Here is a 20,795-nt window from a genome sequence, read left to right as displayed (position 1 = left end):
TCTCTACATTTCTATTTGTATAGCACAATCACACGTGCTATACTCACTTTTTAGCTCTTTCCAAATAAGAAAAGATTATTTACCCATATTTTACTCTCTGATTGTTGGGCTTTCTAGAGTAGTTACAGTTGAAGCTATATCCCAGTGATCAGGTATAAACATTAGGGTTAAAAGAGGTGTTCAAAAGAAAAAGGATTAAAAACACACCTTTTTCCATGATGATGCATCTTTGTCATTCATTCAAAAATGTAAGAGTTAAAGAAAATCTTAATATATCATAAAGTAAATAAAACAGCCCCTAAACTGTACAGTATTAGATCATTAAAACAATATAAATATAGATGCATATGTATATACACATACAGACATATGTATACATGAGCATTTATTTGTTTTTTGTCCAGAAGGATTTACGAACAACCCTGAGGTTGTAAGAACAGAAATATTTCTATTTCTATTTCCATTTTAGGACTGAGGCACCTTACATTAAAAAAAACTTAAGCCCCGGCCAGTGTGGCCCAGGTGGTTGGAGCATGGTCCTGCAAACTGAAAGGTGCAGGTTCAATCCCCAGTCAGGGCACAAAGCACAAAAGAGAGGCAACCGATCAATGTTTCCCTCTCACATTGATGTTTCTCTCCCTCTCTCTCTCCCTCCCTTACTCTTTCTCTAAAACCAGTAAGCATGTCCTTGGGTGAGGATTAAAAAAAATTAATTTCCCCCCAAATCACACAGCTGGTAAAGGACACAGTACTCAAGCTCGGTCTTTAGATCCAGAACTACACAACCTAGTGCCTGGTTGTCCCTCCTCAACAACTTTCAGGGAACTTGGTGAGCCGATGGCAGTTTCCCAAAGGAGGGTGGCATGAAGAATATGTCACTTCCACCTGCCCCTTTCCCAGCCTGGCCTCTTACTCATTTGGAAGGTGGAGGAGGGCTGAAAGAGAAAAAAAAACTAACAGGGGACGGCTTCTCGGGGGAGAATCACTTCTATTCAGATCTACGCCCCTGAAAATGATAGTAATAGGCTTCACATGCCAATACAATAAAAAAAGAGAAAGACTCAAATTTGCCAGCTAACCCTGACAGGAGATGAAAGCTTTCTGGAGCCAAAATGGCAGTAAAACCAGTCAGGCACTGAGTGAGGGGTAATGACAACCACACTAGCCACTGGGTGGAGTCGGGGTGTTGCTGGGCGGCGGCGGGGGGGGGGCGGGAGCCACTAACCAAATAACTCCCAGCCATAACCTAAGAAAAGAAGTTCCAAGAAACATTCGGTTTGTCCCTACAGAGATTACAAATTTCATTCTTCACCCAAAAGCAGATCATGCCCTGAGGGGGAACGCACTCACACACGCCTGCTGGCCGCACGGTCAGCGAACGCAGGGCTCGGCGGTCAACACTGAGCGAGCCGGCCCAGCGCCACAGTCGGCCTTGTGTTCTGAAAGCGCTCCACACACACTGGTAAGGGTCTACATTTCAGGTGGTAGCACTTAAAACCTCAGTAGTGTAACTATAGAGAACAAAAGGCCATGCAGCCATAGCTACCACCTTATAATATCTGAAAATCTAAAACTTCTGACCAATTTTTTTTCTAGAGACGCATCAATGACATAAGATTGAAATTACTTGCATAGGTTTTGCCCTTTTTACAGACTGAATATAGTAAGTATATACCTATAATTATAGTCCACATACAGCTTAAGTTATTATAAAGTTTTATCAATCAGAAAGTAAATGGAAATTAGAACATTTATGCTGTTTAGCCTTTTATAAACAAAGTCTGATTTAAATTTAAAAAATCCTACGGAAAATCAAAGGTCACACTGAAAACAGTTTTGGAGCCATTCTAAATAACTATTGAGAAATCTAATGATGCTTAATGAAATAAAAACCTTTACAGAGTAAGTTAAAAAGCTTCGTTGTGTTAAATAACCAAATTAGACTTTGTAAGCCGTCAAAAGAAAGGAACCTCATGTTTTTGCCCTCTCATGGCAAACATTTAAATTCCATAAATATGTCAAATGCTTAGTAAATGCTTGTTGAGAAGGACGCACGTTTTGGAAAAGACCATTTAAGAGAACATCATCAGTGTGGCTTAAGCTCGCACAACGGCGCCCGCTCGGCAGCTGCCGCCCATCCCAAGGGCACCCGAGGTGACGCGTGGCGCCGTTCTTTACCTGACTGCGATCAGGTGGGCGGCCGGCCGGTCAGCAGGAGCCCGCCTGCCGCTTCCCTGGATTAAGCGCACCGTGGCCCACTTATCACCCACCAAAACGAAGTCAGCACGGTGGCCTCTGACTGTCCGGGGGGTCTCCTCTGGTTTGCTTCCAAGCTTTTTTAGCCACACACAGCGTATTAAAGACAGAAAATAAGTGGGGAGGGGCAGTTGCAGGTAAGGATGTCAAGTTCAGCAACACTTGCCTCTGCTGACTTGCCTCTGAGAAAATGTTTATGCATCTCCCCGTTACAGTAAAAGAACACGAAGCTTGCAAATGAGTGCAACGCATAAAAGAGTGATAAAAATCACCATTCTCGTGGCAACTAACTTTCATTTTCAACACTGATTTGAAGGAGGATACCCATGTCCCATGAACAAGCTGTGAGCAAACATGGCAGTTTCTTTCAGTAGGCTTTTTTACTGAACATATATGTTTTACCCCCAGTCTACGCTCTCTGCCTGAGGGGCACTCTAAAGGCTTCTGTCTTCCCGGGTCAAGGTTCACACTGGACCAGGGAAGGCCAAGAGTCCAACCTAATTTCTAGTTTTTGGCATGTTTGCCCCTCCTGCCCCCCTGGAGCCACCACAGAGCCCCCAGAAGGGACCACTTCTCTAAAATACTGAGCGGTGACCGTGGCCAAGACTTCTCTTCTGTGGTCCATGTGACAGAGTTAATAAAATAGTACTAGCAGTCAACAGGTTTATAGTGGAAAACAAAAGAACGAGATTCATGCAATAAAGTGTCCTACATCATACCTTCTCCATTGACTCTGGGACACTAAATATTTGCCCTCCACCAGGAGAAGCAACATCTTCTACTCTGAAACCAGCGAGAATGTTTAACAATGACTATGAGACTATATAGGGCCTCTGATGTAAAAAGGGTGGAAAAGGAAATGATAGTGGTAACAGAGAAGGAAAAGAAGGAAGAAAATAACATGAAGAGAGTAATAATGAGCCACCACCAACTGCCTCAGCATTACCAGGAAGTTAGTTCATTCAGTCATTCAACAAATATGCTACCACAAACCACATGCCAATTACCAAGCCTGCCTTAGGAATCCAACAGACCTTTACCCCCGAAAGAGACTGCCTAAAAATATCTAGCTCAGTGACAGAGAAAACAAATCAGTATTCAGACTGAAAGCATAATACAAAGAAAGCCCAAATCAAGAAAATGAGTGTGAGAAATCCAAATCCTAAATGCCATATTTACAGCAAACTCCAAAGATGTCTATCATTTGAACAAGGAATAGGCCCACAGACTTCGGCTTTCCTGTAGCACCCATAAAAAAACTTCCCAATATTAACATCTATAAGAATAAACCTCTCAACTTGAACTAAAATGTATCTAATAACTGAAACAAAGTTTTTAAAGTTACCTCTAATATTTAATAAAGGCCAAAATGCTGAAACTACGCCACATTTAACTACCACACTTGTACGCAAAGGACAGTGTTGAGAATGAAACCTGATTAAGCCTCGGATAAGCACCTTGAGGTCTGGTTGAGTAGACAACCAAGGGCCAAGAAGGCAGAACTGTAAAGAAAAAATACTTGAGGTTCACCAAAGAAAATGTACGTTAAACCACTATGATTCAGCCTCTAATGAATTTGTTATTGCTATTGATATTTCTTAAGACTGAAGTGCCCTTAAGTACCCAGAATTGTCCTCTTAGTCAGAGCAATCCTGGACATAATTCCTGGGAGGAAGGAGATTACAAGGAACCCTCTACTACAAATGTAACTCCGCATGCAAATAGCAGGCCAAGAAAATGTAACAGCCTAAGCACCCAAAAGAATAAATGAACAAAGGGAAAATGCTAACCAAGATAACAAAACCTTGGCCCTGACTGGGGTGGTTCAGGGGGTTGAGCACTGGCCTATGAACTGAAAGGTCACTGGTTTGGTTCCCACCCAGGGCACATGCCTGGGTTGCAGGCCAAGTCCCTGGTTGGGGGCATGCAGGAGACAACTGATTGATATTGCTCTGCCTCTCTTTTTGCCCCTCTTCTCTTCTCTCTAAAAATAAATAAAACCTTTTTTAAAAAGATAAGAAAACCTTCAACCAAACATCTTGTGTTCTCTACCAAGTCAGCATTAGAAACTATCTACTCTTTCATAATATTCAAAAGCCCAGACTTTCATCCAAGATGGAGGCATAGGTAAACATGCTTAGCCTCCTTGCACAACTACACAAAAATTACAACCAGACTGCAAAACTCACGTCACCCAGATTCTTCAGAAAATCAAGCTGCATGGAAGTCTGACAACTGGATTTAAAGAAGCCACATTTGCCCAGACGGGGAGGAGGTGCAGAGACGTGCAGATCCGCGGCAGGGCGTGGACAGGTGGAGAGACTCAGAGAGGGACGGAGACACAGATGCGGAGACGCAGCAGAGCAGGAGGCCCACATTCACATGTGGCCGATAAAAATTGAGAGGGATACCTCGGAAGCGAAGGATCCCAGCCCCGGACCAGATGACCCAGCCTAGGGTTCCACCTCCAGAAAAATAAGTCCCCATAACTTCTGTCTGTAAAAACCAGTGTGGATTGGGACGGCAGAAAAAATGGCAGGATCCTCAGGAGACTCTTCTTAAAGGGCCTGCAAAGTCTCAGGACTTATGCAGACCCACCCCCTCTGGGACTGAGCACCAGGACAACAGCTACACGGGCACAAGTGGCATACGGGGAGAAAGTGAAGTGACTGGCAACAGGGTGAGTGCCAGGAGACATCTTCCTGCTGGCAACTCTCTAGAAGCCAGGCAGCGGCACTGAGCCCTCTCGGAGCCCTCCCCCACACAGAGCCACAGGGCAGTGACATGGGTTGCCCCGCCCTGGCCATTACCTAAGGCTCCACCCCACACAACTCACAGGTGTGCTTTGTTATACTAGGCCACGCTACTAAGTCCAGGAGTCGAAGCAGCTCTACCTACTACACCGAAACAAACACAGGGAGGCTGCCAGAATGAGGAGGCAAAGAAATATGGCCCCAAAAAAAACAACAAAGCTCCAGAAAAAGAACTAAACAAAATAGAGATAAGCAACCTAAAAGATGCACAGTTCAAAACACCGGTGATCAGGATGCTCAAAGAACTTATTGGGTACTACAACAGCATAAAAAAGATCTAGACAGAAATAAGGTTGCATTAAGTGAAATAAAGAAAAATCTACAGAGAACCAACAGTGGAGGGGATGAAGCCTAAAATCAAATCAACGATTTGGAACATAAGGAAGATAAAAAGCACTCAATCAGAACAGCAAGAAGGAAAAAGAATTCAAAAAATGAGGATAGAGTAAGGGGCCTCTGGGACATCTCCATATGTACCAACATCTGAATCATGGGGTGCCAAAAGGAGAAGAGGAGGAACAAGAAATTGAAAACTTATTTGAAAAAATAATGAAAGAAAACTTCACTAATTTGGTGAAGGAAATAAATATACAAGTTTAGGAAGCACAGAGTCCCAAACAAGTTAGACCCCAAAAAAACCACACCAAGACACATCAATTAAAATGCCAAAGGTGAAAGATAAAGAATCTTAAAAGTAGCAAAAGAAAAGCAGATAGTCATCTACAAAGGAGTTCTCATAAGACTGTCAGCTAATTTCTCAAAAGAAATTTTGCAGGCTAGAAGGGACTGGCAAGGAATATTCAAAGCGATGAAAAGCAAGGAACTACAACCTAGATTACTCTATCCAGCAAAGCTAGCATCTACAATGGAAGGGCAAATAAAAGTTCTTCCCACACAAAGTAACACTAAAGGATTTCATCATCACCAAGCCATTATTATATGAAATGTTAAATGGAACTATATAAAAGAAAAAGATCAAAAATATGAACATTAAAATGGCAACAAATTCGCAACTATCAACAAATGAATCTAAAAAACAAGTTAAGAGCCCTGGTTGGTGTGGCTCAGTGAATTGAGTGCCAGCCTATGAACTGAAAAGGTGGCTGTTCAATTCCCAGTCAGGCCACGTGCCTGGGTTGGGGGCCAGGTTCCCGGCTGGTGGCGTGCAAGAGGCAACCTATCAACGTACCTCTCAGACATTCCTGTTTTTCTCCCTTCCTTCCCCTCTCTCTACAATAAATGAAATATTTTTTAAAATAAGTTAAAAATAAAAAACAAACTAAACAAACAACCAGAATATGGAGATCATTTGGAGGGTTATCAGCTAGGAGGCGAATGGGGAAAAAGGGGGAACAGGTGCAGGGATTAAGAAATATAAATTCGTAGGTACAAAATAGACAGGGGGATGTTAAGAACAGTATAGGAAATGGAGTAGCCAAAGAACCTATATGCACGATCCATGGACATGAACTTGCGGGGGGGGGGGGGTTGCTGGAGGGAATGGGGGTACTGGCCACAGGGAGGCAAAGGGGAAAGACTGGGACAACTATAAGAGCATAATCAATAAAATATATTTTTAAAAATAAAAAAATAAGTTTAAAAAATAAAAAGTAAAAATAAAAAGCCCAGTTTTTAATAGAAATTTGACATTAGAAAAATGTTTCTTACCGGAGACAGAGTAGACACAAAGTTTCCTAGAATGCAGCACAGCCAAATGAAGCATTTCAGTACCTCTGAAAAACAGGGAAAGTGTTAAAAGTTTAAATATTAGTTTCAGACATAACCAAAAAATTTAACAATCATTTTTAACAGAGGTTACACCCACAGTTCACCACAAGTAAACAAAACAGTTCCCTAGATAACATTCTAAGCTAAAAAATCGAGGTGACAACCAAGAGCCAGTCGGACAGTCCCATAGGCTCCAGGGCAGGGCTGAGGAGCCGCTTCCAGAAGGAAGCCCAGGGCCACCCCACCCTGGGAGTCAGAGTCGCCTGGAGGCCCCTTCACGAGCTCGCCCACAAGAGATCGGAACCCAGCAGGCCCGGCTCTCCAGCTCATTAACCTGTGGCCTTGGCCACATCACTTAATCCCTCCCAGCCTGTTTCCCCTTCTGGAAAATAAGAGGTTTCAATTGCATGAAATGGAATCACATGAAAGCATCTTATAAGTGTAAAGCACCACAGAATGCTAATCATTATTAACTTACAATACTGATTTTAAAGGGCATGCATCACTTGCAGCTGTGAAACGGTATGAAAGGCACTAGAAGTATTTCAGTTTGGCCATTGGCACCGCTTCACTGCCCAGCCCCTCTTGAGCGGTGTCAAGAGACAAGGAAGGCAGATTCTAGAAACCCAAAATCCAGTCTTCAAGGGTCAAGCAAGTGGGTATAAATGACTAAAGAGTATAAATGGATGGGATCCACTGAGACTGGGGCCAGACCAAGGCAGGTCACTAGTATTCAGGTCTGGGCTTGTGGCCACATCTCCACATTTTTTTTTTCAAGAATGCAGGGATTTTATGTGAAATATCCTGGCAGTGGGGGGGGGGGGGGGGGTGCGTGTGTGTGTGTATGTGTGTGTGTGCGCACGCGCGCGCTTATATATGTATTTGAGCCACACTGACATTATACACTGGGGAGCAATATCTCCTCCTGATTCTTAAATGTTGGCAAGTCTCTTCAATTTCAGACACATCTGCAAGCAGGCCTCCAGTGTATCACCTGCGTTCTACAGACTGTTCTAAACTACAGGGAACATCGTGGAAGTCTGAAGACCTGGGTTAGGGTCCCGACTCCACACCTTGATATCTGTGTGATCATTCGATCTTTCAGAAGGTTAGTCTCTTTTAGAAAATAAAAACTATATTAGATAATACCTGCAAAACACTGTTACAGTGGATATATATACACCACTCACTGTACTGTCAGAAAATGCAAATATGCACAATGATCATATAATCGATACTGCCTTCAAAATTTTTTATATGTGCCCTGAACACTCAAAACAATTTTTCCATCACACACAGCAAAAGATGCCACAAAGAGACAGTAAAGCGTGGAGTCAGACAGGCCTGGGTCTGAACCCCGGCTAAAGTCTGAGCCCCAGTGAGTTTCCTCGTCTCTACAGGCAGATCACAGCTTACAGACAGAATAGTGAGACGGTACTAGTTAATTAGCATTTGTACAGTAGCCACTCACTGATGTTAACCTCCTCCCTTCCAACAGGTGATCACAGAAATGAAGGCCCCACTTAGGACTACTGGGCAGAATGACTGTCACAGCACTTCACTTTTTGAAAAGAACAGAAAGGTAAACATGCTTTTTAGAGGCAGGAACCTCCTTACAGTATAAACCCATCCTGTGTAATATGTGCGAAGCACACCGTGGGCGCCTTATCACCATCAGCCCTTAGACAGAGTAGGTGTTTACTGACTACGTCAGTCACACCATCTCCTCACCCACCCTGCCGCAGTGCATCAAAATCCCTGGCCTAATGCGTCCATGAAGCAGCTTCCCCGCAGAATGAAACAAAGCAGGAAAAGGGGGGAACGGTCAGGTTTTCCTAGCAGGACTCAGGGCCCTGAAGAAAAGAAATTAAAGGCTGGGACCAATAAGTTTTGATGAGCACCATCCCGATGTACTAAGGTTATGGGCTGGATCCCCAGTCAGGGCACATACAGGAAACAACCAACGAATGCATCGATGGGCAGAACAATAAATCAATGTTTCTCTCTCTCTCTCTCTCTCTTTCCCTCCCTCCCTCCTTTCCTCTCCCTCTCTAAAAAAATCAATCAATAAATAAATTTTAATTATAACAAGCAAACAGAGTGAGGCAAAATTCAGAGCTCAGGGCATTCCCAGACTTAAGAAGGCAAAACGGGGTTCAAAAAGAACAGGCGGAGAAAACAAGACCACCGCTGCTTACATAACTCTTCACAATGGACATTTTTATAAATGATTAGGAAATATAGGCTTAAGGATGAAAGACTGCCATTTGTGACGACATGGATGGGTCCTGTGAGTATCGTGCCAAGCAAAATAAGTCAGAAAAGGACAAGAACCATGTGACTTCTCTCATATGTGGGATATAAAACAGAAAGTCACAAAGGAAGAAACAAAACAAAATCATAAAAGGTTACCAGAAGGAAAGGATGGGGTGGAGAATAAAGAGAGGAAAGGGGGTCAAGCATTTGGTGACAGGAGACTGGACTTTTTGGGTGCTGAGTACACAATGTGACAGATTACATATCATAGAAATATACACTTGAAATAGCTATAATGTTATTAACCAATGTTACCCAATAAAAGTAATTAAAAAAAATACAGACTTATTTTAAGAAAATTCATGGATGAAAATAAAATCAAATTAGCACTATCATCAGTAAATAAAAAGTAGACATATTAAACAAAATGCAAGCTAATAAACAGTTTTCTAAAATAAAGCTCTTGTAAGGGAGGACAACTTTGTGGGTTAGTCTGGCTCCTTTTAAGAAACTAAGGACCTCTCTACCCCAAAAACGTCATTCATTTTAAAGCTTCAAAGTTATGTGCCAAATAGCATTACTGCTCCTTTGTCTAAGTATTTAAAGAGACACTTATATAACCTGGACATCTAGTGTTTTAAATGAATACTTTCTATTTCTTCATTTGGTTATTTTCAAACATTTATCTCTTTTCCTTTAAGTTTCTGATCCATCAGGCATCTTAGGTCTGTAACTATGAAAAATGTCCTAAACGATTTGACCTTAAATGTACACGTTTCCATGTTAAAAAATGTTCAGCAAATGAGGAATACCTAGCTGACAATGCCCAGAAAATATATTAAACTCATGGGTAGTCTTTTCTTCTTTAAAGAATCCACAAATGTGACACAGTAAGGGGCTTGATATATTCCAAGTAAAATAAAATACCCGCATTTATGGGCTGTACTTACGAAACAAACTTTCCTACTTCCACTTGCAGTATTGGATCTTGTAGATGAACTTCCAGAAGCAAATCCTCAGCTTGAACTCCATCTCCTGTTTTTACAGGGTGAGGATTAAAGATTCGCAGGTATCCCATAAAGCTACCCACAATTATTTTATCTGTGGAAAGATTTTTTTAAAAAAAAGAATTAGGAAGAAACAAATAGGAACAATATTTCTTTGCAAATAAACTTTCTAATATCTAAAAAATAAATCTAAAAATTAAAAGAATTGAGTCTTGCTTCATATGCAAAGCCCAATCTGTCAATAGAAGATGTAATCAAAATGAACTTATTTTAATACCATATAGCTTTTCACAAGTAGCTTTACATTTACCAGTAACATATTACTTTTTTTCCTAAACCTCAACTTGGTTATCAGTAGTCATAATTTAACACGGTCAAAGCAAGCTGTTTTATCAAAGGCCTAGTAAAATGCTGTAAACTGATTTAATCAGTATCAACTCCCCTGCTGGTTGCAGCTATTGGTAACGCTGTATAAAAAGGATTCTGACACCCTGACCAGTGTGGCTCAGTTGGTTGGGCATCATTCCACACAGTGCAAAGTTGCCATTTCGATTCCCGTTGAGGGCATATGCCTGGGTTACAGGCCAGGTCCCTGGTCAGGGCGCATGCTAGAGGCAGCCCACCAACATTTCTTTCCCACACTGATGTTTCTCTCCTCCCTTCCTTCTCCTCTCTGTAAAAATAAAACAAAATCTTTATTTAAAAAAAAGGATTCTGCCCTTGCTGGTGTGGCTCAGTGAATAGTTTAAACCGAGGAGCTATTTTTCAGTCAGCCTTATACGTTTTCTACTGATTCTTGTGTTAAACTCTCCCTCCGGGCCACACCTTGGCACGTAATCTCACCTGAAAGCAGTCAAATTCTCCCTCTCCCCCTCCTCTCCCCCCGCTCTCATTATCCATCTCAAGAGGCTGAACCTTGAACTGAGAAGAACAGGAAAGTACGCACCACTTGAAACACATAATGTCTAATTTCAACGGGGATCTCAAGATGAGCGAGGAATTCTTCTTCTATGTATTGAGTCAGCTTCCCCTAAAACAGTTTCAAGATGCCTAATATAATCCCTTCACTCTCAGATTACTTGAAAGTAGGGGTCAACTGGCATTCCTGCCTCAGCTTCCCAGCCTGACGCGCCAACTCCTCTTCATCTGTCTCCATTGTTACCCTCTTCCTTCTGCCCCAGTGAGAAGGCCCTCGCGCCAGTGCCAGGGCCGGCCTTCCATCCGCACACCGGATCCCGCCTCTGGCTGTCTTCTCCGGGGGCCTGCTCTATCGGTTATGTCCCCCGTGTGACACTGAATTTTCCCCACTGCCTTTACCCTACTTTGCCCCTAGTCATCACCTCCGTTCTCCCCTTCACCCCTAAGTTTCTTTAAAAGGCTGTAAATGCTCAGTCCTCCCCACTTCCACTGCTTCACTCAGTGAAAATCTGATTTGTTACCATTGTGCCCTCTCATCCACCCTCATCAAGGACAGTAATGAACCACTTGCTGCTAAATGGCATGGAACCTTTTTAGTCTTCATGTCACCAAACTAAAGTGCCCACTGCACTTTAGTGCCCCCCATGCTTCTTTGGCAACATAATTTTCTCCTTTCACCTTGTCCCCCAGAGTCACTGTTTTCATTACAGGCGAGAAAAACAGAATAAAGAAAAATGTTCGTGGAAAATGATTAGGCACACCAAACAAAGGAACAATCATACCATGGTAAGCATTCCTTTTAAGAGGTCATGCCATGGCTGGTGTGGCTCAGTGGACTGAGTACCATTCTGCGAACCAAAGGGTCGCTTGTTCGATTCCCAGTCAGGGCACATGCCTGGGCTGTGGGCCAGGTCCCCAGTAGGGAGCATCGAGAGGCAACCACACATCGATGTTGCTCTCCCTCTCTTTCTCCCTCCCCTTCTCTAAAAATAAATAAATAAAATCTAAAAAAAGAAAAGAGGTTGACTATCTAGATTACAAAAGAGGAAAAAAGTGCTCATGACTGTACATCATTAAAATGAAATACACACTTCAAATAGCAATGATATAGAACTAAAATCTTTTAAAGACCACTTTAAATATATGAGGATGCAAAAAGGAGCAAATACTATAATAATAACACAGAATGCTATTTCTAGAATTATAATATGAAAACAAAAGCAATGATTTAACAAATGTTTTCTACCAACAAACAGAGCTTGCATAATTTTTCCATTCTTGTATGACTGGGTCTCAGATTCAACTTTAAAAGAATGTAATTTTTCTCTCAAATAATTTCTAAAAAAGAAAATTTTTCAAAAATTTAAAATATTTTACTACTTACGCTAATTTTGCAACAAATAAAAACAAATTAAATGATGTCTTATAATATATTTCTGAGTTCCAGCAAGTAACATGACAGAATCAACACAACCAGAAAAACACAAACAACTAAACAGAAGTTCAAATTCTATTTATCATCCTGCTACCTAAACATCACTTACAAGGAAAACTATCTTCAAAATTAGTGCATAATTATGACAGTTTACCTAAGTTCTATAAAGAACATATTTTAAAAGAAAGTTGCTTTTATTTCACCCATGTAATGCTTTGCTCCAACATGTATGGCCATAAGGTACTTACCTTGTCCATTTCCTGTATTATCAACATCAGCCAAACACAAACAGCCTTGATCAAATTCTTCTTTTTCTCCCAGAACAGTAGACCACCAATCACGGGCTTTAAATAAAGACATTTTCGTTCACTCTAAAAAAGAAAACACGTATTTATAATAAAGAAATCCACTTCACAAAAAAAATCCTCTTTACACCATGAATTATGAATTAATTATCTTTTAAGGCATAGCAAATTAAACTTGGACAACTTTGAGAAAAACAGTTCTGTATTAACTTTAATTTTTTGTATTTTTGTGAACCTATGTGAAACCACAAATCCAAATGGGTGGAAGCATTAATCAGATGCTTTGCAAGGACATTGGAAAGCCAGACTAAGAAATTATGTACAGATGTTGGGCCACTTGGAGATTTAGTAGACAACGGCAGGAAGCAGCAAAAAAAAAAAAAAAAAAAAAAAAAATTCTTTGGAGGATGAAGATTCAAATCCTACCATTACTTGTTAGCACATAGTTCCTTAGCAAAATGCTTAATTCCCCTCCAGTTAGGTCACTGAAAAGACTGCAGCGCCTCCTTGCAGTCACACTGAGCTGCTGAGAAGGGCAAATGAGATCAAATGACGCAAACGCTGGAACTCGCACATGACAGGTACTCACAAAGCACTCACTCCCCTTCCCCATTCTAACTGTAGAAAGACAAGATGAAAAAGGGAAATTCACACCAAAAAAGAAGCAGGAAAACTGGGTTGTAGGTCCATTTATACCACTAACTACCTGTGTGTCCCCAGGCAACCCCACAACCTCTCTGTGCTTTGGTTCCTCATCTAGGGTGAGCACGTACCAACCACACCTACCGCTGAGTTACCGACAGGGTGCATGTGAAAGCCCACTGGGCCTTCTGCATGACAACACAAGCGTCACAGAACCCTGGGATGCTGCGAGAGCAGACGGGACATAAATGAGGCTCTCCCTCATGCTACACTGATTTCAATGATAACAGAAAATGCAGTCCATTCCCCCTATTCACAGAAGTTATGTTCCATAAGGTCCCAGCAAACACTGAATTAGCAAACACAGAACCACTTGCCCTGGGGAAATACAATGTTAGGTGGCCATGAGCCTCTAGTCACAACATTGTTATCAACCAATCAGTACATAACTTTTGTGTGTGTGTTTCGGTTTAAAGCTATTTTATTTATTATTGATTCATCAACATTGAACTCAATGGCCAAAAACATTAAAACTCTTATTTGAATGAAGCTTATACATATTTTCTCCACAAGGTACATACATCACAGCCATTTTACACTTAGAAACATTGGACGGTACTTCAGCATGACATTTGATTTTGCACAGCAAAATCACCAAGGAAACAAATAAACATGGCACTAAATAGGCCAGGGAAAGGATACTGGCTAACAGTGTGACAGCTGAAACAGGAAGACAGAGTCGCAGTTTAACATCAGTTGGGAAAATGTGCATCAAGTGGCTCAAATTTTTTGCCATGCCACTCTGCGCATGACCATGAATGGCACTTGAAGCACCATGAGCATCAGTTTTGGGATCGCAAATAAATTTTAGTGAGTGGGCAAACATACAAATACGGAATCTGCAAATAGTGAGGATCAACTACTTTTTAAAAAAATGTAGAGCGATCTACTTCTTTTTTCAAGATCTTATTTATTGTTAGAGAGAGGAGAAGGGAGGGAGAAAGGGAGGGAAAGCAACATCAATGTGAGAGAGAAACATCAGTCAGTTGCCTCATGAGCTCCCCAAGGACCGAACCTCAAACCCAGGCACGGGCCCTGACCAGGAATCAAACTGGCGACCTTCTGCCTTGTGGGAGAACCCCCCAACCACGTGAGCCACACCGGTCAGGGCTTAGCCTGCTTCTTAAAGTAGGCCTTCCACAGAGGCTAATCACAGAAACCAAGGCGACTTGTTTTCTTAAAGTTGGCCGAGAAAGGAGCTGCGAATAACGGCGTGGCGAAAAGGGCGGACTCCGGAGGCCCTCGGTGCAAATCTGAACCGCTGCCCCACCGCAGAGTAACCCTGCAACCAGCGCAGGCGGCTGAAAGCTCCTGACCCTCCCCCGCCTCAGCTTCCGCGTCTAAGAAGTCAAGGTGAGAACGGTGCTGTGAGGATTAAAGGACACAGAGGCAGCCTACGGGATGGGAGAAAATATTTGCAAGTCTATGTCTGATAAAGGGGTAATAAACAGAATACATAAAGGATCTGTACAACTCAACAAAAAAAAACATTTTTAATGGGCAAAGGATTTGACATTTCTCCAAAGGAGATAGATGTACAAAAGACCAACAACCCCATGAAAAGATATCCATTAGAAAATGATCTAATCATTAGGAGATTTGATTTGAATATCAAAACCACAGTGAGATACCACCTCACACTCATTAGGATGGCTATTTAAAAAACACACACACAGAGAAAATAGTAAGTGTTGGGAAGGATGTGGAGTATTTGGAACTCTGATGCACTGTTAGTGAGGCTTTATAATGGTGTAGTCACAGTGGATACAGTATGGCGGTTTCTCAAAATATTAAAAATAAAAACTACCATATGACTCAGCAATCCCACTTCTGAGTATGTATCTGAAAGAACTGAAAGCAAGTTCATGAAGAAATATGCATACACCCAAGTTCAAAGCCGCATTATTCACAATAGCCAAAAGGCAGATGCAACCCCCGTGTCCATCAATGAAGGAGTAGAAAAACAAAACGTGGCACATACACACAATGGAATATTATCAGCTTTAAAAAGGAAGGAAACGCTAACATAGGCTATAACATGAGTGAACCTCGAGAACATTACACTAAGTGAAGTAAGCTGGTCACAGGACAAATACTGCCTGACTCCATTCGCACGAGATGCCGAGAGTGGTCAAATTCAGAGAGTAGAATGGGGGTTGCCAGAGTTGGGGGGAGGAGAAAATTGGGAGTTGTTGTTCAATGGATATAGAGTTTCAGGCTTGCAAGGTGAAAAATTCTGGAGATTGATTGCACAAAAATGTTAATGTACTTAACTAACACCACTGAACTGCATCCTTAAAAATGGTTAAGATGGTGAATTTTATATATATTTTACCACAATTAAAAATAAAGAAAACTTCCCTTTTTTTAAAAAAAAGGAATATAGTAGTATTAGCACAATACTTGGCACATAATAAGCACTCAATAAACATTAACTATCGCTATGGTTTTTACCCTTTTTATGATTTTTTTAAAACCTACATTGAAGAAAACAACAAAAAGTCCTACAACCTGGGAATGGTTAAACAAACTATGATACATTCGTACCGTGGAATAAAACTCAGCAATTTTTAAAAACAAAGTAACAACAACTTGGATTGATCTTAAAGAACATGATGTTGAATGAAAAAACATACCTAATCCCCAAAGGCCGCGTATTAAATAATTCCATTTCTATAACATTTTCAAAATGACAACATTGAACTGATGGAGAACAGATTGCTGGTTGCAGGGTTATGGGAGGGTGTGACTTTAAAGGGCCAGTACAAAGAGATTTCTTTGGGATGATGGAAAAGTTCTGTAACCTGACTTTGGTGATGGTTTCTTTTATTTCTTTTTTCAAGATTTTATTTATTTATTTTTAGAGAGAGGGGAAGGGAGAGAGAAAGAGGAAAAGAACCATCAGATGTGAGAGAGAAACATCTATCGGCTGCCTCGGGCACGCCCCTAAACAGGGACCCGGCCCGCAAGCCAGGCATGTGTGCCCTGACCAGGAATCAAACTGGCAATTGTTCGCTTTGCGTGACAATGCTCAACCAACCAAGACACGCCAGCCAGGGCACTGGTGATGGTTTCATGGGATAAACTTTAATTTCTTAGAACTATATCCCCCCCCCAAAAAATGTATGTGATATAAAACCTGGTAAAATTGAAATAATATCTGTATCATATTGTACTAATGTGAATTTAATGGCTTTGATAATTATCATTACAAGCCACTATTTTTGCAACTTCTATGTGAGTATAAAATTATTTCAAAATGACACGTTCAAAGAAACTACATAAAAAAAAAAAAGGAGGAAGAAAAACTCCATCCCAAACCCTCCTTTTATGTTAAAAAAAGTAATGAGTAAAATAAAGTCAAGATATTAAAGAAAGTGAAAAAAAAATGCATAGCAGATAAACTTATAATGAGTTTTAATATACATGTGAAGGTTTCTGAAATGTGATTTGCATCATTTGTTATTACTAATGGCACTATATAACCATAAAAGTCGCCAGATGACTAAACTTTTAGTCTAGCAACAAGTATCCAAAAAATGTAACACTTTCGCACACTTTTATTGGAGTTTTTATTTGTGGGGGAAGTAACAATATTTCATAAATGTCATGTATTTTCAGCATGTACTCCAGATACATTGAAAAACTGTAATATGCCATACTTGTTGGACTATCAAGATGAAGATACATCATTCTCTTACCCAGAGCAGAATATGACTCAAATTCAGTACCACTCAGTGATTCCCCAGGAGGACTCACAGCACTCAGCATATAGTCAGCATTGCGGCTGTGACTTATCACAGAGAAAGGATCCCGGGCTTAGTCAGGAAAAGGAAAATGTGCCTGAGGTGGAGCAAAGGGGGAAGTCTGGAGGAAACTAAGTACAAGCATCCGAGGTAGGGGGGCTGGGCTCTGGGGTGAGAGGTTAGGGAGGAAGAAGAGGGATCTGCCAGAAAACTGAACAGGAGCTTCCAATGAGATCAAAGGAAAACTAGGATGATATCTGGAAAGAAGTGAAAAGAAGTGGATCTAGAAAAAGAGAGTGCCCAGCAGTATGAAATGCTTCTGATACGTCATAAAGAATGAAGACTCGAGGGCACAAACTCCGTTTGGAGACACAGCCAAGGACAGAAATCAGTAGGGTGACCTACAAGCAGCGAGCCTTTGCCCACATTCTGCATCAGCTAGTTTACAAGGAGTCTCAAAGACACAAAATGGGAAGGCAAGAGCTGTCCAACATTCAAAGGGGTCTTACTGTTGTCTTATGAAGGCATAAGAGAAAACTTCACAGGGTCTGCCAACAAGCACACTAAATTCCCACATGAGGGTAAAGAGAAGAGTTTTTCCATCAATGCTATTGGATGACGTAAAAAAAATCAAAATGTTTAGATAAGAGACCACAAAAGACAGAGCTGCAGTTGGAATATAAACACACATTACTGGGTCCAGTGAAAATAGCTATTATGCGAAAATGACCTTAAAAACCTTTGTTAGTCAATCAATTGTTTTAGTTTCCTAGAATAAAGGGGGAAAAATCTGCAATGTAAAAACTAACTCTCCAACATTGTAAGCAGAAATGTTCTACATCATGCAGTAATTTCTCATGGTCTTCTATCATAAAATTAAAGACCAATCCTGATTAAAAAAATAACATGGGCAACATTGAGTTCCTTTCTGTTTCTCCTGCTCCGCTGATGTCTCCTTCATCATCCAGCACTTTGTTGGCTTCTGAAAGTCCTCTCCTTGCAGCGCCTGGACTAGCAGCATCAGCATCACCTGAAAGCCTGTTAGGAACGCAGAACCTCAGCTCTGCCCCACGCAGCTTCCCAGGTGATTCACGTGCACCTTCGAATTTGAAAAGCACTAGCTGAACTGTTAGCTGACAGCCTAAGTGGATGTTTTCTCATACGAGGGCTCTTTCTCCCCCCTTTCTTTTTCCTGGGACATCTGCCACCAGTTACCTTTCCAAAGCTTGAAAAGGAGTTTTATTTTTTCAATTCTCAAAGCTTTAACAGCTAGAAGGCATCTATCAATGAGTTGATCCTCTCATTCTGTAGGAAAGACCCAAAGAAGCTATGACTCTCCTAGATCACTCAACTAATGGCAGAAACTTGCTTCAGCAAACCACTCCTTGGTCTCTAGATGCCTATCTTATTGGACTGCCACTTACTGAAATTTAATTGAAAAAGCATGGGTCAGTAAAAGGATTTATTTGTTTTGCTTTATATTAATTTTTATTTTTTTTCATTTATTGATTTTTAGGAAGGGAGAGAGAAAGGGAGACATTGATGTGTTGTTCCACTTACTTATGCATTCATTGGTTGATTTCTGTAGATGTCCTGATCAGGGATCACAAATCTGGAAACTTGGCATATCAGGACGACACGCTAACCGATCCAGCAAGGACCTAATTTATTTTAATTTTTAAAAGGACATGGGGACAATGCTAATTCGAAACACAGGTCCAACAAATGGCTCTTCCTCACAAGACCACAGCTGCCTTAATTATTTCAATCCACTGACTTTTACCCCAGGGCAAAGCCCTGATAATGCATAGCAAAGCTGCATAAACTGCATTACATCCAGATTCTTCATATTGGTTCCCCATGTCCCAAGTGGTATGGTGTACCATTGTGAACAATAATTATTACATAAGGACTTCTATCTTTAAAAAGTTAATGAACAGGAAGACCAACAATTTGGGCTGATGGTTAGTGCCCAGTACTAGTTCCTTAGGTTCTCTCTGACTTGAAAGGCAGAGGCAAAGGAAGATGCAATGCCTACTCCTAAGAAAACGAGAAACCACAAATGCTCATCTGTGCTCTGTTGGCATACGATTGGTTTCCTTTCCAAAAATTGGTGAATTTTAAAATGACAACTTCGCTGCAGGGCAATAGATTTCAAAGGGGAGTTCCTTTCCACTTCTGCCTTAAAGATGGGTTTGATAGCACATCTGAACAACTTAAGGTCACCAGATATCCCTGTTTGAATGAAGTCCTGAGACACACTACAACATGGATGGACCTTGGAAACATTATACTAAGAGAAAGAAACCAGTCACAAAAGACCACATATTGTATGATTCCATTTATATAAAGTGTACAGAATAGCAAATCTATGGAGGCAGAAAGTAACTAATCAGTGGTTGCTTAGGTCGGATGGCGATGAGAGCACAGGAGAGTTATAGCGGAAGGGTGGACGCTTCCTTTTGGAATGATGAAGACATTCAAAAATTGCAGTACAACTGACGGTCACACATAGCTGTGAATATACAAAAAAACACTGAATTGTACCTATTAAATGAGTGAATTGTATAGTATATGAATTTTGTTTCAATAAGGCTCATATTTTTAAGAGTAAATGGTGTCAGATACATGAGAGGTGGTTTTACTATTCTTTGTTTTTATGTTTAAATTTTCCCATAATAAAAAATAATAAAATAAAGTTTCCCTTTTTTTAAAGTAGGATACTCCCATATTTTGGTTGCAATTCCCAGTCTATCAGAAGAACAATGGTTAGTGCATTAAATTGAGAAGGTTAGCAAGATAAATTTTACCCTTCCTCCTGGAAGAACCACCACCACATTGAGAGAAAGAAAAACTAACCATAAATTAAGACTTAAATAAAATGTTAATTCATTTTCCAAGCTCAAAAAAATACAGGCCTTGACTTTAAGATATTAAGGTAAGCAGCAGGGAGAGGAGGTTATTTACTGGCAGGTTGGGAAGAAGGAAGATAAAAATAATAATAGCATTTTTCAATCACGAAACTTGGGTTTTGTTATTAAAAAAAACAAAAAGTATTCCAAATAACAGAAAAATTAATTATGTATAAAATTGACTTTTACTTGGTTTAGTTAACTGTCTTAAATAAAAAGAAGAAACAAGAGGCCCTGGCTGGTGTGGCTCAGTGGATTGAGCGTCGGCCTGAAAACAGAAAGGTCCCTGGTTCGATTCCCAGTCAGGGTGCACCCTGGGTAGCAGGCCGGGTCCCCTTCTGGAGGTGTGTGAGAGGCAGCCAACTGACGTTTCTTTCTCTCTCTCTCTCTCTCTCTCTCTCTCTCTTGCCATCTCTCTAAAAATAAATAAACAAAAACTTTTTTTAAAAGGAGAATCAAGAATTCATATTTTATCTCCTATTCATTCATTGTTGAGTTCCAGCTCCTCAGTGACTTTCTGTTTTTAAGCAAATGAAAAACAAAATCCAGAACTCAGGTTTTCAATGTCCATCATCTCCCTTCCCTGGAAAGGAAACAAATAACTAAAATTTACTAATTGTTGACTACATCCCCAGCAGTGTTCTCAGTGTCTTGCAAGTATTCTATGTTAATCTTCCTGACAGAACTACAAAGTAAATCATTGGTAGTATTATTCAG

The 20,795-nt window shown here is 40.8% G+C and overlaps 1 protein-coding gene across 1 annotated transcript in view; it reads right to left on the bottom strand.

Annotated features, from left to right (window-relative positions):
* The window catches only part of BBS9 (Bardet-Biedl syndrome 9), a 179,961-nt gene that overhangs the window by 156,645 nt on the left and 2,521 nt on the right, over nt 1-20,795 (bottom strand). Inside the window, exons 2-4 of the mRNA XM_054571306.1 lie at nt 12,662-12,784; nt 10,004-10,154; nt 6,738-6,802 (exon numbers count right to left, since the gene is read on the bottom strand). Coding sequence (XP_054427281.1) covers nt 6,738-6,802; nt 10,004-10,154; nt 12,662-12,773 — 328 coding nt within the window. The 5' untranslated portion in view covers nt 12,774-12,784. The remainder of the gene's footprint in view (nt 1-6,737; nt 6,803-10,003; nt 10,155-12,661; nt 12,785-20,795) is intronic.

The sequence above is a fragment of the Pteronotus mesoamericanus genome, unplaced genomic scaffold (genome assembly GCF_021234165.1).
Source record: "Pteronotus mesoamericanus isolate MK-2021 breed Mesoamerican mustached bat unplaced genomic scaffold, CSHL_Meso_final contig_220, whole genome shotgun sequence".
Taxonomy (NCBI): Eukaryota; Metazoa; Chordata; class Mammalia; order Chiroptera; family Mormoopidae; genus Pteronotus; species Pteronotus mesoamericanus.
The sequence above is the reverse complement of the archived record's forward strand: the minus strand, read 5'-3'. Positions and strand labels throughout refer to the sequence as shown.